The sequence below is a fragment of the Pinus tabuliformis genome, chromosome 7 (genome assembly GCF_031772625.1).
Source record: "Pinus tabuliformis cultivar Carrire ecotype Pingquan chromosome 7, CPIR1, whole genome shotgun sequence".
Lineage (NCBI taxonomy): Eukaryota > Viridiplantae > Streptophyta > Pinopsida > Pinales > Pinaceae > Pinus > Pinus tabuliformis.
In genome coordinates, this window is record NC_142293.1 from 1,866,514,363 (window position 1) to 1,866,534,614 (window position 20,252).

The 20,252-nt window shown below is 33.4% G+C and overlaps 1 protein-coding gene across 1 annotated transcript; it reads right to left on the reverse strand.

Moving 5' to 3' along the window:
- Positions 1–16,324: 16,324 nt before the first annotated feature.
- LOC149255910 (uncharacterized) lies at positions 16,325–19,145 on the reverse strand. Its single transcript, XM_089457329.1, has one exon. It carries the CDS (start codon positions 18,847–18,849, stop codon positions 16,771–16,773), a length of 2,079 nt encoding a protein of 692 aa, XP_089313455.1. The 5' UTR covers positions 18,850–19,145; the 3' UTR covers positions 16,325–16,770.
- Positions 19,146–20,252: the final 1,107 nt, after the last annotated feature.

The following is a 20,252-nucleotide window of genomic DNA, read 5'->3' on the forward strand; positions in this document are numbered from 1 at the left end:
AATTTCTGTGAATCTTTCTGGACCAAAGACTCTTAAAGGTGCATCTTCAAAAAACATTGGTGAACAAACTCCACCTGAGCTCATGGCTACAAATCATTCAAGTGCCTTAAGTGATAAGAAGATAATTTCAGACTGGAAAACTTCAAAAGAGCTGAAATTTCCATCAAGAGCCTGGTATGTGAAAGAAAGAGAGAGCACAAATGTGAATATATATCTATATATTGATATACCCCATAATAATGAAAATTTGGAGGTGATGGGAAGAGTCATAGATATGTGTTCGGTACCGAACACTGAAGTTGTTTACGTACTTACAAATGCTCCCAAGTCATATGAAAGGATTAAATACCGACTATCATATTCATTATATGACATGAGAGAGTATCTACAAAGTTGTGTAAACAAATCGTAAATGAGATGACACAAAACATCGTAAGTATTGTTATTTGTATTTTTATTTTGCGTTCTTGAAAGTGTCTCGCTATATTTTTTTAATTTTGTTTTTATTGACATATGATATTTTGTTTGGCAGAATTTTGTTGAAAGTTGTTCAATTAGGTTGGGAGGCATTCATTTCATAGAGCATGATATCGTGAAAGTTGTCAGCCTTTTTTACTCAGTGTCAGAAGAAGATATGGAAAACATGGAAAATGTAGTAATTGATGATGCTACAAAACTACATCCAAAGAATCAGGAAAAAAAGGTCTCTGGTGGATAAATCTAGCAAGGGTAAACAAGTTACATTTGAGGACGATGAAGTTCAAATTGATAGTGAAACATATGTTGCCATTACTGAAGATGACATTGGAACTGAGAAAAGTCGTAAAAGACCAAAAGTAACAATGCCCAAGAATAAATCTGTTGAGAATGTTATGACGAAGAAAAGTAGAGTTGAAGATCTTGAAGTAGTCATTACCAGTAGTCAAGAACCTAGTGAAACTTCAAAAGAAAGCAGAGAAATCATTACACCAGGAGCTGATTTAGATGATGGCATTATCAAAACAAAACAAAATGCCATTTGACAGAACTTGACAAAAAGAAACTTAATTGATGGTGGTTGTACATTTCAGCTAAATGTCAGACAAACCTATAAGGCAAGTGAAGGACAATGCCAATATCAAGTCAGAAAGCCACATCATCTACATGTTCACAACTTGAAGACATTGATGAGGTACAATCCATATGCTCATGTGGTTAGTTATGTGCTTCTTGTTGATCCACTTAAAGTTCCCAACAAAGAAGCATTTGATAAGTCAAAATGTTTTGAATACAATTATTATGTGCTTGGGGGGAACCATTCTGTAGAAGCTCAAAGACAATTGATGGAGGAATATCCTAATAACCCACGTTTTGAAACAATGAAATGTATCATTTATGCTGGTTTAAATGAAACAGAAGCAAAGTTAGTGGCATGGGACCATAATTTAGATAATGAATATAGGATGTCTATGACTTTCATCCAAAGGGTTAGATTTATTCATAGTGAATTTCAAGAAAAATGTGGTGGGGATAGGATACATGTTACTGCAGATTTCCGAAAGGAATGTTGTATGGAAATAGGCTATCAAATTGAAGAGAAAACCAATTCAAAAGGTGGAAAAGACAACAGACATAGTGATTTATTCAGAGGTGTTGATAACATTTTCCAATTGGCATTTAGAATTGGAGGTGTTTGGAAGTTGATTGATGAGATTTTTAGCATGTGGGAAGACATTGGCATTAAAAACCAGAGGGTCAAAAAGTCTAAGCCATTGATATGTAGCAATAGTAAATCAGCTCCTGAACTGAAGCAACTTCCAGATGATATGACCATCATGCCTTGGAGGGCGATGCAAGGAGTGAAAGATGAAAAAATTGTCAAAACAATATAATCTCATGTGAGGTCGGGGGAATTATCATTGGAAGAAATGTCTGAAGAATTTCAAAAGTAAGTTTGTTGAATTATTTTTATTTATTTCTAGGATTATAGTTATCTTTTAAATAAAACATGTTGTTCTTGGTAGTATTTGTTATACATATCATTATATTAACTTTTTGTTACTTTATCTATGCAGTCACAAAGTTTACATGAAAATTCAGGAACAAATGGTTAGATTGTTGAATGAAGATAGTTGGGATGATGTTGTACACAACTATCCAGATTCAAGTTCCACATCAACATTAAAAGCTTTTTATCTTGCATTTAAAAAGGTATCTTGATTTATACATTCAGTTTTATTCATCAGTGTACTATTTTTAATTTAAAACTTACACATATATTTGTTTATTTGATAAAAGATGAGGAAGGAAGATAATGGAGCACCAGACAGTTTCAAGACTTTTATTGAAAAAATAAAGATTGAAAGACTGAGGAAGCAACGTATTAAGAATGTTTAACTTGATCCAACTCTTAATCATTTCATTTGGAATGGGCTAGACACTATTCAATATCAAGTAATACAAGGCGACTGTGAAGACATTGCTAAACTCATACCAAAAAGGGATTATGCCCTAGTTATTGAAGATATTCCCCATGGTTTCAATATTCCAAACATTTACTATGATAGTGATCCTTATACTTATCAAGATTTTAATAAAGTGGTTGCGGGATTTGTAGAAGTGACGTCATCACCATTATGGAGATTTGTGACATTTCATTCAGACACACAATTGGCAATGATATTGTCAAGCTTCAAGGGGAAAACAAATTCAAGGATGCAGCTTACATGGTAAGACGTTTAAAAGGCATATTTGATTAATGTTGAAAAATTCATTTATGTACAAGTTAACGGAACTTTTACTATTTCATGTTACAGGCAAAAGTCAAATCTTCTTAACAATGAAGATCAACAATTTATAAATGACTGTGAGTTCATTCATATTGATAGTTGGGCAAAAGATGATAACCATATGTCTATGATTTTTAATCAAGTGGACAAAAAGAGTCATAGCCAAATACTGACTTATGACGCTGTTGTGAGAAAACTAACATATGAAGACAAAGAAACGAAAGGAGAGATAGTTAACATTTATCAAAAACCACAATTATTGATTAACTATCTTATAGACATATGTTCAAATGAAGGAGATTGGGTTCTGGATTTATTTTCTGGCTCAGGTAGGTTTTGCTATATGGAATTGAATTTCAATATGTTCTTTTTTTAATTAATATGTCACTGTACTAATTTACTTCATTATTTTTTTTGTGCTTGATTATTAGGTACAACACTAGCATGCTGCCTTCAAAAAGGAAGAAATTGCATTGCAATTGAGAAAGATCCATTACAATGCAATTTCATTCAGCAAAGAATTAATGCTCTTCAATTTCTTCCAGATGCAATGCAAGAAAGTGGGTTGAAGAAAGGGGACTTTAGTGAATCACGTGTGGCAAAAAAGGCAAAGGAACCCCAACCACCATTACATGGTATGTTTGGAAAGACATACATTGGGAGATTCGCAGACATCAAAGACCCATTAGAAGAGGAAAATGCGCAAAATGAAGCAGAAAATATTGTGGAAGAAGACAATGATGAAACTCTAGAGGACGAAGAGTTTGGATTACGTGACATTGTTGATTAAATTTAAGTTATTCTTGGAAATCAAGTTTTGCAATGTTTTGACTCTGACATTTTACGAAAAGAATAATCAATCAATTAAAGTTGTTATGTGTTCAATATTTGTACTTTGTGATTTTCGCATTGATTTTTAAGTTAATTATTATTTTTTGAAAAAAAGTGATTATTATTATTTTTTTGACATGAAATTCATTAAAAAAACTATTATTTGACCATTTTTAGTTAAAATTTTTGTATAAAAATTGTGATTTTGACATGTTAATTCTAGCAAAAAATTATCAAAACGTGTAGTTTTTTTGTTATTTTTATGTTAAAAATGGTTATTTTTATGTCCATTGTTAAAAAATATTGTTTTTTAGAAACAATTATTTCATGTGGATTGAAAATTAATTAAGGATGTATAAATATGTAGATTATCTAAAATTCAAACTATCGACTTTATTTAAAAATGCAAAACAATAAAAACCCCACTACAAAAAAAAATTAAAATTAAAATAGAAAACAAGAAAATATGAAGAAAACGACCACTTCAAAAACTATCAAATTTAGTAAATAATTATTTACATTTCATACACTAGAAAATTTAAAGTCAAAAAATAGGTCTTTTAAAAAAAGAGTGTGATGCAGAATACTCACTTTTTAAAATCAGCATGAAAATCACTACCATTCTAAAATGTAATGCACATGAAAAAAATTAAAGTTCCAAAAACTATGCTCTAAAAAAAACATGTGTGTTTTGCATCACCCCTTTTCAAAATCAGGTCATTTTTTTGCTATCTCTACGAAACGGGTAACAGTATCAGTTCCAGTTTCAAAGTTTACATTGTTTGGTACATACTTGACATCGGTCAAGGTAATGCGAGCTCCATTCTCCCTCTGAAAAATAACTGTGCCTACACCTGAGACACTATACTTTTCATCATTACCCATCGCTATGAGTATCTGGAGATCTTTTTCCTCCAAGGTACTAAACAAACTCTTGTTGTCGGTCATGTGGAAAGAAGCTCCATTGCCAAGAAACCAACCACATCCCACCATGGATGAAACCATGCATGTGAAGAGGGTGAAATCCAACTTGAACTGTGAGGCCAATGCCTCACCTTCATATCCTTCCTTGGATCCCATCTTGGATTTCTTCAGTGGACAATTTGTAGCAAAATGGCCCACCTCATGATAATGAAAGCATCACACTTTCAATTTGTCAAACTTCTTCCCACCATGGGAAGAACTCAATTTGGGATGAGAATCCTTCTCCTTCCCTTTCTTCACTTTACTCGCTAAGGCGCAATTTTCTTCATCCTCCTTGGATGAAGAACCATCTTTGGTGCTTATTCTTAGCTCCTCCTGCATCAAATCCAACCAAAGTCATTCCCAATCTGGCAGTTTTTCTCTTCCATTTACCGAGTCTTGGTAGCTATGCCAGCTCTTAGGAAGACTGAGGAGAGCTAGACTCACCATGTCGTCATCAGCTGTCGTGATCCCTACACTTCCAAGCTCATCCCTGTAGGTGGTGAGCTTTTTCAGATACGTAGAGATGATGTCGCCCTTTTCACACTTGATTTTCCAAAGCTTGTCTTTCAGCTCCAACTTCCTCTAATCGTTGCTGTTTTGATATAGATCTTTCAATGTTTTCCACATCGAAAACGGTGTCTCCTTCCCATGGAGACTCGCGACTATGTAGTCTCGAACTCCCTCCAGAAGGATTCTCCTTTCTCTAGCCACAGATTTCTTCCATTCCGCCAATTCTGTAGCATTAGCCGCTGCGGGCTTGGGGACTTCTTGATCAATGAAGTCCTTTAGACCATTATCCTCTAATACTGCTTCCATGCGATCCTTCCAGGCTATATAATTCGAGCTGCCATTAAAGGCATACTCGAGTCTTAAACCGTTGAATGACATTGGTGAAATTGAGATGTGATAAGAACTCGATTTCTATAATCAGAAACTTGAAACTTCGAACTTCTCCCTTCTTTGTATATTGTTCTTCACTTTGATCACCTTTGCTCTGATACCATGTAGAACTTTTCCTACAAAACCTCACTCTGATACTATGTAGAAATTTCTCTATAGATCAGCTAGCTCTGATACCATGTAGAAATTCTCACTGTAGATTAAACTGATTATGAAATGTGCAAAAGAAAAATACTTAATCTACTTCTACAATCAAACTTGTGGAAGCTTAATTGATTTGAGCAAGATCAATAAGAACACATATAATAGGGAAGTAGAATCAATCACACATGAAACATAGAAGAATACTCTCGGGAAAGCCTCAGCTAAAAAACCTTGTTATCTGTATTATCATACAAGTGGAAATATCTCAGGGTTACACAAAGCTTTAGCTCACAAGCTATCCAACTCTCAGTACAATCCCTCACTGTTGCTCATAGATAGAATAGACAACACATATGCCTTCCTTTAGTCCTCCAAGCCTCCTATTTCCTTGCGCAATTTTTCCTGGGGTCCAGTGCTTCCACTTGTGTGAATTCCCACCTCACACTGCTCACTTGACTCAGTAGTAACTGCGCAATCCTGAAGGAGATCATTCCTTCTGCATGGATGAGTTTCCTTTATAGGAAAATTCCTCCAACTGATAGTACACTGTTCCTTCCTCTGATCTCAATTGGGTCTCTGACTGAACTGACATGCATGAGTTATTTATGAAAGAATATTCAGTTATCTGAAGTGCAGTAGTCACATACATGCATGCATTAACTAACTGAACTTACAATTAGTTCAACAAACTATTTGAACTAATCTAACTGGACTTAACTCAGTTAACTGAGCTAACTAATTACAACTCAAAGTACAACTCACCCTGATCTCCTTTAATCAAGGGATAACTTCCTCAATCAATGGAGAAATTGTTGCATGTTTTCACATAGAATTCATGTTTGATTTTCTACAACTAATTAACTCAAGATGAATTAATTAATTATTTTACAAACAGCTGTTAAGATCAAATTCGAATTTTACTTCTCAATTTTAGTTCAGGGACTAACTAAAATTGGAATCCATCCCGAAATGCTATTTTTAGCAATGCTATTTTTAGCACTTCCATTTTTCATTCCTTGTTGCTATGTCCAACACTGGTACCCGAACTGCTATTTATAGCAATGTTATTTTTAGCATTTCTAAATTTAGCATTTCTTGTTGCCATTTTCGACAAATTGATCAACAACAAACCTCCACAAGATAGAATGGTAAACATAAAACAAAGTCTAAGGGAAGTAAAAAAACATGAAAAATTTTAAAAATGCATATGATACTTAGATTAAAAAAGCATGATTAGTTATAGGATACGGCCTCTCAGGACCTGGCCGCCCTCTTGACCTAATTCCTACATTGTTCTAGCTCCCTTGACATCTCATAAAGTTCCCATATATATGGAAACAAAACCCTAACAAACATTGAGGAATCTTGTCTTCTATCACGTCATGCCTTCATGAGGCTTACAAATATTTTACATTTTACACAAAAAAAGAAAGGGCTTCATGTCCCGGGGGGTTTATGCCCCTACATAAACCCAATCAAATATTGCTTCATATAAAAAAATCACAAGAGATGTCCTAAGCATTATAAATTGGCTTCCTTGAACCTCCTAGAATTTAAGTAATCCAAAGTAGGGAGGTTAAGATAGCACCCTAATAATACCCTTCTTCCATTCCATCAAAATGTAACCCATTGAACTCAACAAGTCAACCAATAACAACACTTTCACCATTGATCATATTTTCAAAGTGATGATCTAAATTTTTGCAATCAATATTTTTAAATATACCTTTTATTAATAATACTTTATATAAAACATGAATACCTTTTCAACATTAAAAATATAAATTCAATTTTTTATAAGTATTAAGAAAATAGATTTAATTCTTTTTTTTTATAAACATGAATTATAAGAAGTAATAATGAGAAACTTACGTTATCCCATCTTTGTATAAAAGTGTAATTCTTATTAATTTGATTATAGTTTAACGACCAAAACCCTCATGCCATTAATTATAATTATTTTTTCCTTTTTGAAATAGTAAAATTATCATAATTTAATTGTTAATAAATAGTCCACATATTCATCTATATATATATATATATATATATATATATATATATATATATATATTGTAAGCTTAGTAAGGCCTTTCATTTATTCATAAAAAGAATATTACAGCTATAATAGATATTTCGTGGCCTTAACCTTCCCATCCGGAAACCAAGTCTATTGTCCATCGAAATGCATTATACGCCATCCAAAATTTGAAGTTCTTAAGTTTGTCAAACTTAGCTTTATAGGCCTAAATGTCTAAAACCCAATTCACTCTTAACCTACTAACAACACTACTACTTAACGACATATACAACATCAAAATTTAATGACATAGTCCTCTGAGGACTCCACTAGAGCTGGGTCCTTTTCACTAGAACACAGAATCTCTAACTAAGTTGGGCACCCGATGTGTTGTTCAAACCCAATCGAACATTTTGCTGCTGAATTTGGAATTGGACAAGTTGGAATTCATTTTGGATTTCCTGAAATCCTGGGTCAGTTTAATGAAACCTGTTGTGTTCATAATTTCCCTGGGCACTATATTCTTCATCATCCAATAGAGATGAATTGTTTTTTTATACTATGTAAGCCTGCTGCGAGTATTAATAGGATCCGGAACCAACAACCTCCATTCTTCCTCCTATATGTCCTTCTCGGTGCGTTGGTTGAGGTCTGCCTCCCAACTTGCAATCATCTGTCTCACCTGGCTAGGGGTATCTGTGACATAATCTTAAGCCGCAACCCTGATATGTCGAGCCTGCAATTTCCCACCAGCCCACCTTGGCGGTTGCGAGGAGGAAGCTCCTCTTCCCTCCCGAGGTGTCGCATTTTGGTGATGCCTGCGCCCTCCTATATCATTTTCTTTTTTCACTATGGTTGGTTGAGCCATATTCGCCAACTCCCACTGAAAAACAGAACAATATTTGAGCCAAATCGTCAGTTGACCAAAATCTCACGGCTCGTAGACTAGCCTGGATTTCAACCTACTAAAACCTGGTGCATCAACACAGAACAAAAAGAGGGGACATATAAAATTAGGTTTATTCCTGACAAAAATACAGTAGAAATGGGCGTCCCCCTGCCAGTGGTACTCTTCTCCATGTGCTAGCACCTCGTGCTCTAGCAACACATTGAAAAAATACAAACCATGGTGGGTCAATCTCCTTCCAAGGAAGGGATTGCCAACCCGCTCCTCAGTCCATTTCCCACATTGAAATTCAGAGTAACAGTGAACCAAAACCGACATCCTACAGGTCCTAATTGTAAACCAATTCAACCAAATATACAAACAATCATGCCGACCATGATGGATACCCTTCCTGCAAAGACAGAAGGTCCATACTATGCCATACATTCCCATGTGAATTAATAAAACACCAGACAAGACTGAAACCGATTTAGAAACAACAGATTCAACTACATTCCCATCTAACAAGTAAACCATATCGAATCTCACAGTCACCCATTGACAGGAGGGAACTAAAATCTTATGAACTACTGTCACATTTTTGGTATGTCTCTGGCAAGTGTTGAAGGGAAGAGACAACACATACTCTAGAACCATTGCCATGAACCCTGCGGAGAGACCCTTCCGCAACCAAGGCCTATCATCCAAACTTGTTGTAGGAAAGGAGCTCGACCAGTGATCCTCAGCTCCTAGAACTGGCGATATCCTCCACCACCTGGTTGTTTATTTCTCGACACGCCTTGCTACCCAACTTGCTCTCTCCCACGCCTCCTCACATCACCTCATATATGTCATACACACCACGCACCTGCCACAACTACCCTCCCACATTAATAACCATCTGATTATTCATGGCTTGGGTCCCAAGTGGGACAATCCTCTTGCACGCACCTCGATAAGGGGATATGAATATATATATATATATATATATATATATATATATATATATATATATATATATATATATATATATATATATTGATTCATCATTATTATTCAAATAAAATTATCTTACTCAAAAGTATGTCACTCCTAAATGTTATAAATGTTATCAACTTTTCCACTATTTATTTCATAATATTCATCTTTTAATTTAATAGTCTTTACATGCATGCTTGTGTGAGTGAGAATATATTTTTCATATAGAGGCATGCATGTGTAAACATACACACACATTTACAAGTTGTTATTACTTGTTTATATAGAGTTTTTAGTTTATTATTGGATCCAATTTATTCGTTATAGGAGAGATTGAGAGATTATATCAACCATCTCAAACAACTCACAAACTAATTTTTAACTTATAAAATGTAAGCATTAATTCCAACCTATTTATAATAGCAGTTTGTAATTCCAACAAATTTTTCTATATAATAAAGTAATAGCATATTGTGAATGTGTGTGTTTATACCACTTAGGCATGCATGTGCATAACACATGCATTTACAATTTGTTATTACTCTATTTTTAAGATTTTTATCCAACCTATTTCTATCTCATGTTTGCACAAGCCAAGAAAAACAAAGTTTGAATTTATGAATTTAAAGAGAATGTACTTAATTGTGTAGCCAATGTCTGGGCTGCCTGGACAATAGTTGAGTGCATGCAAGGAAAAAATGGTATGGTGAAAGAAAAGAATATGTACATGGGTTGTGCAGCGGTTATGATGACTATACAATCATTGGTGTAACATAGAAGTTCTACTGCAAGTAAGACCTAATTATATAAGCCATAGTCTAATCTCACCACAATTTTGCTTAGAAAACTGTGAAAATTCACCTAATTTTTAAATATATATTATTAAATTGATGATATTCGCCAAAAAATTACCAATTTTTATAGTAAATTACATGTTTTTTATTGACTATTTTCCTACATTCTGTGTGCGTGATTTTTCAAACCAAAATAATCGCCTATAATACTATACATAGGCATAATATTTGAATCCTTCAAAAATGCCTTGCTAGACAGTGATATCCCAAGTGTTATTCTCATGTATTATAGAAATAAGATGGTCAATCGATTGGTCTAGAGTAGGTTTTAGGTATATCTAGGGGATTTTGATATAGATGAAGATACGTGGAAGTAAAATTCTATATACATTTGTTGTTTGATGTGATACTACTCAATGGGGTACTAATAGTGGTTACAAGGGTCTCCAAACTATTGTTCCACTTGTATTTTTTCCATGTATTATTTCCCAGTGCAATTTTACCCATTGAACAATATATTCTATTTTATTTAATGATATTAGAACACATCTCTAGCTTGAAAGAAAATCTACTAAAATTTCAAGGAATGTTGGCTCAGATACTACTTGTAGTGTTCCTTAAGCCTTGAATTTTGAAACACAACTAGGTATATAAAGAATATAATTTCAAATTAACTACAAACAAGACACAATAATATAAATCCCAAAGATACCCTTGTATCTTGATAATGCATAGAAGGCCACAATGTCCACTTGACCTTGTATTGAACAAAGCTCCAAGTAGACAACAAAAGGAAAATATTCCAAACCCTCCTGAATTTCTAAATAACTTTTCCATAGCAAGAACCCTACTACTTGTGGTCCATATAGACAACAAGAGGAAAATATTCCAAAGTCTCTTGTCTTTTTAATTTTCCATAGCAAGAACCCTACTACTTGTGGTCCCTTTACTAATGGGTACCAACTACATAGTAGGCCTTACAAAGTGGACCCTTTTACATTAAATCACTAACTACTATTATCCAATGAACCTTATTCAAAGAATATTATCGCATATAACAATTAGCTAATTTCTCTGTAACCTAGAGTAGGAAAGTTAAGATAGGACCCTGATAATACCATTTTTCCATTCTATCAAAGTGTAAGCCATAGAACTCCATAAGTCAACGAATAACAACACCTTCACCAATGATCATATTTGGAAAGTGGTGATCTCAATTTTTGCAATCAAACTTTTTTAATATATATTTTATCAATAATAATTATATAATCATTAATTCCTTACCAATATTACAATTATAATTTCAATTATTCTACAAGTATAAAAAATGAACTTTTTTGAAACATGAATTATAAGAAGTGAACATGAGAAACTTGCATTATTGCATCTTGAGGAATATGGCATTCCATTAACTCTATGACACAAAATAGAATTGCACAACACACAAAAAACTTCTTGATATATTCTTCTTCAAACCAAAATACATCACACTAATATAGTGCATATGAGATCCAACAAACTCTGAATTAGGAGAATATTGTTGAGAAAATGTCTCAACAAACTCCAAAAATCCTCAAACCACTCTCTAAAATAAGCTTTATTCCTAACACCCTCTCGTAATCTTTATTTTATAAATAAAAATATAGAAAACACATATAATGCACATTTGAGTCACATTTATCTAGTAGTCTGATATGGTCTTCATCAACGCTTATACCCACTATGGAATCTCTTGGACTACGCTCTTTCTCCATCATAACTTTGAGCTTACCACTTGACCCATTTAAAACACACTACCTCTGACCATCATTGACATACTTGTAATGATCAACAATGTTGACATACTCGGCCTGTCAGGGCTTTCGCAAGAAAAGTTTTCAAGTAACTGAATCACTCTATGTACATACCACCATCTGTCGAATATTTAGCTTTCAACTATCTGTTAATTTCTAATAAGGCAGTTGGATACTGAATGTATTCATAAGTTAATGGCATACAACTTGACCTCTCTAACACACAGGGATCTTATACTATAACCAATAGCTATTGTTCTTGGGTTTTCGAGCACCAAGAACCACAAACCATAACAATATGTAAATATAATTCAATCAATGATATGTTCAAGTATTTCTAAGCACCAAGAACCATCAATTTAGATTATGTTACATTGTTCATTGATTGGTTCTGCACTTTTACATACCAAAATAAATGAATATAGGATACAACTTTTTTTAATGAAAATAATATATCCATGCTACTACCAAAAATTCATAATGGAGAGCCATCTTTGAAATGTAGGAGATTGGGTTACTTCCTTTCACCACCACAAAAGGATCCTAAATCCACCTTTATAGAGTGAGGGAGACCATCTCTCAATCTTTATTATCTTTCTTGATCATACTATCATCATTTCCACCATCGTTAGAGCCAATGTTTCATTGTATCATTTCTAACCAATTCTTGAAAAAAAAATTTGCTTGAGTTATGCAGGCGTGATTGCCTTTGAAATCATTTGTAGTTTCTTCTATAAATTGCAAGACATCGCTACCACCAAATGCAAAATTAGTACAGGTTGATGTTGGAAGATTGACGCCATGAATGACAAGATATAATGCTATGAAGAACAATACAAATAGTTGGATTTCCCCAAATCCAATTTTCTGTATAGGGTGCTATTATGGATCCTTGGGTTTTGGTGACCACTGAAAACATGTTTCTGAGAAATTAGCAGAGCCTTATGTGGATTCATTTTTTTTGTCGACCAAGTTGATCGGGACAGATCTAGGTAGCTACACGTCTCCAGACGACAATTCTTCTTTGCACAATGATCTTATCCCAGTGGTCAACCTTGTCCATGTACTCACACAGATCTCATTTTTTTGAGCTTAAATCGATCTGGCCGTTTTCGTCAAATATTCACCTATTTTCAGATCTAGGAGTACTTTCTTACTTGAGTAGATGGAAAGTTGTACTCCGACCTCATGGGAAACATGACTCCTAAACCAAGTTGCCATATTCTATTGTGTAGGTACATGGGGACCACATCCACACATGTATCTATCTTAATGTAGATCTACATTCCTCCGATCTCGTTGTTGACCTTTTATCTGGGCACGCCTCACGCGTTTGCCCGTGCCAATATGCACTCAACCTCTTCCTCCTCTCTACTAAAAGTACATATGGCCTCATCAAATAAACAACCTCAGGTGATCCAAGTGTCTCAGTGCATAGATCTTGCCATAGATCTAGTAAATTGGTCTAGTATTGAATAGTGCTGCACTTAATGGAAAGTGGTGAATCGATCACTATGCAATTATTGCAACAAGAAATGTTCCTACTCTATGCAACATCTATGTAGCGCTCTTCTTTTATGCAATTAATGGACATAATATTGCCACAAACACACATGAATCCACTCTTATTTACAACAAAATTTCACTTCCACACTAATCTAATCTACGTATGCACATATAATTAGCATTAATCCTCACATATTTTCCGTCTTCATGGGTCCTCCCTTGAGGGAGTTAGGCCCATACAGGCTATGATACCATGACCAGAAAAACAAAAAATAGAATTGTACAACACACAAAAAATTATTCGTTTTCAAACCAGGACACGTCACACTAATATAATGCATATGAGATCCAACATATTTGAGTTAGGAGAATGTTGCTGAAAAAATCTCTCAAGAAACTGCAACAATCCTCAAACCACTCTCTAAAATAAACAATATTTCTTAACATTCTAAATATAAAATAATAAAATATTTAATAAAAGTCCTTCTAAATATAAAGCATTCTTATTAATTTGATTATGGTTTAATGGCTAAGGCCCTCATGCCATTCTCTTTTTAAAATAGTAAAATTTAAATAAACAATATTTCTTAACACTCTAAATATAAAATAATAAAATATTTAATAAAACTCCTTCTAAATATAAAGCATTCTTATTAATTTGATTATGGCTTAATGGCTAAGGTCCTCATGCCATTGTCTTTTTAAAATAATAAAATTTATCATAAATCTATATTAATTCATCGTTATTTTTCAAAAAATATTATCTTATTCAAAATTATGTCACTCCTAAATATTTTTAGGTTTTTTAATTATCTGCTTCATTATATTTCATTATATTCCATTTAACTTATTATAATTATAATTATTATAATGATAAAACTATATTCTTTTAAATAACATTTAACTTTAATTTTATATAAAATAAAATTTACAAAATTACAATTTAATGTCATACTTTATATATATGAAAAATAAAACATATAAAACTATCTTGCAAATTATAAAAGAAAAAACACAAATAAAACTTAATAAAACAAGGTATAAACCTATCTTCACACCATTTTTAACTACCACAGCTAACCATGCTAAGCATACAATAGAAGAGCTAAACATTCCACTTTTCATTTTATTAGAATTTATAATATGAAAATATAATTGTGAATTTAAGAATATAATATATATATATATATATATTATTGAAGAAATTCGACATAGGTATACATAAATTTTTTTTCAAATTTTTTCAATGTGAACAAGAAATTATCATTAAACTTTTCCAACCACCTGAAATACACCATTCATCGTTAACATATATATATAATATTAAAATTTTAATCAATTGAAAAATGAATACACTCCATAAGATCGTCAGTGTAACCACTCAAGTCTCCTGCTGTTGAATGCCATTAATTCATAATGATAAGAGCCGAATGAAATATTTGCCTTTAACATCTTGGCACCGGTGACAATATGAATTTCTATGTCATCAAATTTCTCTGCAATAATTTATACATGGATTTCTAAGGTAATATTTATTTTACATCATTATCAGAAAGTGTTGGCAGACTACCATAGAAATAAATATTACCATAGCTTTCAAAGCTGCCCAACAAGTTTGACTTGGTGTTCACAGTTTCAGGATAGTCACAATTAAGTTATATAATTTTTGGTTACATCATAATGTTTAATTATTTATTTAAAAATAAATTTAAAGTTTTGGAAAATATTGAAGGCCATAAATTAAGATTATATTTTTTTCATGTAAAAATAAATTTAATGTTTTGGAAAATATTGAACCCAATAAATTAAAACTATATTTTTTCTCATTTAAAATTAAAATGCACAAATAGCATCTTTACATTATTATGTCTTTTTAGTAAATCAAACCTTTATACTATTATGTATTAAAATACTTTCTTCTGGTAAAAGATTTCAACTCTGAAAAACACTTATTTTTTTCTTTAAAAACAACAATTATAATATTAAAAAATAAAATTTATTAATTAGGTTTATTGATGGTTGAGAGGTATGATTGTTGCACTCTTCACCAAGTGAATTTTAGCAAATAAGATATGGTACTCATATCAAGTTTATTATCATAAAAGCTTTTAGATATATTATTATAATGAAATTAATAAATTTAAATTATATATCAAACCTCAAAACTGTTTTAATCTGATCAAATTTCAGGTTCAAATTTAGTAAAATAGAGTTAAAAATGGAAGCTACTTTAAAAAAATTATACCATACCAACCAGCATAGATTCATTTTAAATTCAGATCTAACTTGAGTCCAGAGAGATCCAATTTCTTCAACTGCAAAAACTTATGACCCAACATTATTTAAATGTTTTTTTATAGTTATTTAATTTTTTTTATGACCTGACATTATTTAAATGTTTTGTATAGTTATTTAATTTTTTATATTTATATTTTTTAAAATTCTTATTTTGGCTGAAATGAGTAAAATTTCAACTTTGATGAAGGAGAGACACCCTTATACATCATATTGAGCGGTAGAATGAACCTCTCAACTCAATACACAAGCACATCACGCTAAGCTATAGAATGAACTTCTAAACTTAATAAACAAACTGAACTAAATAACCAACTCAACTACTAAAAACCAGCCTATATCTCAGTAAAAACTCTGTTTTCTATGAAACTGATTACACAACAGTAAAGGCTAGATTCTGTACCCTATAACAATAACAGCTTAAAAAAAATACAATTTTTCATTACTCAAAATAGTATTTACATTGGCAATAACATGAAAAGGAAACGGCAGAGGCAGAACGGTTCAACCTCATGCCACGTCCATTCCAGAGGTTACTTAGTATTAATGAGGAGAGAGGAAGTGTGAGACAAGCATGAGCCAACCCTGCACTTCTATACCATGCATATTTGATCTAGTGTCTTTCTTGTCTGGGTTGTATTTCTGTACCAGGAACCCAGGTTTTATATCATTTAGTTACTCTCAGGACCAATGCAGTTTTGTGCAGTTTTGTAGGATATATAATAGCTTAACTTTACCAAAAAAAAGGAAATACAGATTCTCATTACTCAAGAGCATTCACACACGCAATAACATTGCAGTACAGATACACAAGAACATTGCACTGTAACCCCAATCCTCTGTTTTTAAATTCTGCAACAAGCTTTCACTCCACCAAGAACTTTGCCAACCATCAATTCATCTCTTCATCCCTAGGGATCCAGTTATTAGCGCGTAAATCAAGAACTTTCCCAACCATGAATCTCGGCTGAGATGCAAGACCTTGATTGTTATTTAACTGCTTCATTGAGGCGAAATAAGAATCAATGATCTTACGTGACTTGGGGTTTTCTTCAAGCTCTTTTCCAACAGTATTGAAAAGCAAACAAAGTGACTCAATATTTTCTTCAGTTGGAGGAGTTTTGGGATCCTGACCCAATAAGTGCTGAATAATATGATGAACAATTTTTTCAGGTACCATCTTCTGCTTGAAAAGCTCCCCAACAAACCTAACGGTTCCTAGAGTCCAAAGCTGTAACATCCTCTCCTTTACATGGCGCTCGGCTTGTTGATGTGGGGCTGTCAAACCTTTGATTTCAGCTCGCAGATGATCTGCACCCTCAAATGCTTCTTGGCAAGTGTTAAGAAGAATCCGCCTGAATGCTATTGGTTTTCCATCCGGTTCTTCAGGTGGAAATTGGGGGAGTACTGTACTTAGATACGAGCACAACTCAGCATATATGGGGCAAAATGTTGGTTCCATTACTGCCCTGTCAAAAATAAGAAATGTTACTCTGATCAGAATGTCTGCTGACGAGATCAAATTTATAATTTGATCTCTGAGAACATCAAATTTTTCCTGAGTTAACTCATCAGGTATTGCCATAACAGTTTTTAAAATTCGATCCTCTTCTGACATGGCTCCAATTCTGCTAGACCAAGGAACACCAGCCTTCATAAGAGTAGTTGCTGGTCCCGTCCCATATTCTCTGTTTTCGCCAAGTATTTCCTTGGAAGCAGGGGCAATTACTAGTGATCGAACCCCCCCTTCACTATTATTGGGCAAGAAAGGATCTGAATTTTTCGCCATCAAATAGGTTTTTCCTGGTGTAGAAATGGGCTCTGATGCCCAGAGTTGAAGCAAACGCCCAAAAATGAAAATGTCCACTTCCCTGCGATTCGCACGCCAGACTAAATTAACCGCTTCTTCATGCTTTGTGCCCACACTCTCACATCTGCCTAACTGCTTCCTACCTCTTGCATCACGTCTAATACCAAAACTGTTTCCTGCAAACATATTACATCTGTGTTTTGTTCCGGGGTTTAAACCTAGCTTTTGTCCAGCTTCTAAATGGATCTCATTTATAGTTTTGGGTTTCATCTCTTCATGTCTAGGGATCCAGTTATTAGCACGCAAATCAAGAACCTTCCCAACCATGAATCTCGTTTGAAATGGAAGACATTGATTGCTACTTACCTGCTTCAGTGAGGCGAAACAAGAATCAACGATACTGCGGTTCTTGGGGTTTTTTTCAAGCTGTTTTCCCACAGTATTCAAAAGCAAGCAAAGAGCCTCCACATTTTCTTCAGCTGGACCAACCTTCGAATCTGTGCCTAACAATTGCTGAGTACAATGACGAACAATTTTTTCATTTAACACCCTCTGCTTGAAAAGTTCCCCAATAAACCTAATGTTTCCCAGAGTGCGAAGCTTTACTATCTTTTCCTTGTCACGCCGTTCGGCTTCTTGATCTGGGGCTGACAAATCTTTGATTTTAGCTCGCAGATTATCTGCACCTTCAAATACTTTTTGGCAAGTGTTAAGAAGAATCCGCCTGAATGCTATTGGTTTTCCATCCGGTTCTTCAGGTGGAAATTGAGGGAGTGCTGTACTTAGATAGTGGCACAACTCAGCATAGATTGGGCAAAATGTTGGTTCCATCACTGCCCTGTCAAAAATAAGAAACATTACTCTCACCAGAATGTCTGCTGAGTTAATCATCAAATTTGCAATTTGATCTTTGAGAACATCAAACTTTTCCGGAGTTAATTTGTTAAGTATCCCCATAACAGATTTCAAAACTCGATCCTCTTCTGACATGGCTCCCCTTCTGGAAGACCAAGGAACATCAGCCTTCATAACAGCAGGTGCTGGTTCCGCTCCATATTCTCTGTTTTCTCCTAGTATTTCCTCTGAAGCAGGGGGAGGTAGCGGTGACAGACCCACCCCTTCAAGATTATCGGTCAAGAAAGGATCTGAACTTTTCGCCATCAAAACCCCGCCTTCACTGATAAAAACTGTCAATCACAGACAGATTACTCCGTATGAATAACAGTCTTCCCGATAGAGTGTTCTGTGTGAATAATTCCCACGACGAATCGCTTCTTATGAAGCACAGCACCAGGGGGGAGATTGCTCTAACTCTTTGTCATGCCGAAGAAAAGAGGCAACAAAGGGTTGGCAGACCGGAAACACTGGCGCAACCAAAAGTTAGTGACGCAGAAGCTGCAACACATTGGCTACTTCCTTCCCTAGCTGTGAGAGTACATGTGCCCATGAAACCACGATGAACCTATAACCTATAGGACGATTTATAGGTTACACATACAAGTTGGGATGACAAAATTAGAATTATATACAAAAATGTAAATTTAATATAATTCATTTTGTAAAGTTAAAGAGATTATTCTTTAAAAAAAATTTTGGAAAGTTTTTTGGTTTATTTTTAGATTTAATTTATTTAAAATTTTAAGTTTTCTGATTTATTTTTAGATTTAATTTATTTAAAATTTTATAAGGATTTATTAATTATAAGTTTGATGAGAAATTCTTTATAATCAATGTGTTCCAAAGATTTTTGAGGTTAGTGAATCTATATATCTAGTCAGAAACCCAGTTTAAACAACACAAATCAAGATTCAGCCACAATTTTTTTCAATAAAAAATCTGCGAAAAGCTCTTACTTAAAAACTATACCTTTTTTGGGAAAACATATCATAACTCGATGTCAAACCAGCAGTGAGGACAACCATCTCTCGGTTGATACACAGTGACTCATCACCCTTAATCAAGGAAAACCACAACCCATCGATGGTCCCTAAGAGGGCAAACTTTCATCCTTGAGAAATGCCTCTAAACCTTGAGCCATTAGCATGTTGAACTCTTACCCAAACAAAAATAATTTGAAAACGTTAAAAATTACTCTTATTAAATAAACATAATTATTATTAATAAATAAGTAAATTATAATAAATTTAATAATATCTTTTAAATAAAGAAACTATTAACTAAACCCAAACCATATTAATTCATATTACATGACTAATTAATTTATATATATATATATATATATATATATATATTTAATATATTTATATTCATCATAGTTATTATGATTTATGATTTCTTCCTGCGTAAGGATGTGCAATAGTTTCCCTAATAAAATTAATAGAATGAATAAAGTATATTTTACTTTGCAAAATCAATTGATAAAGTTAAGTCTATTTCGTTTTAATTTGGTGAATGATAGTGCTTCATATATGCGCGATGGCTTCATTCATAAGAATGAAGTATTTATTTATAAAAGTACTAAATATATTTATTTATAAAATTAATGGATATAATAGGTGTATTTTGTTTATTTTATACCGTGAGAAAATTTATCATTATTGTAT

Excerpts from the sequence above, each read along its gene's own strand:
- LOC149255910 (XM_089457329.1), bottom strand. The coding sequence starts at position 18,849 with ATGGCGAAAAGTTCAGATCCTTTCTTGACCGATAATCTTGAAGGGGTG.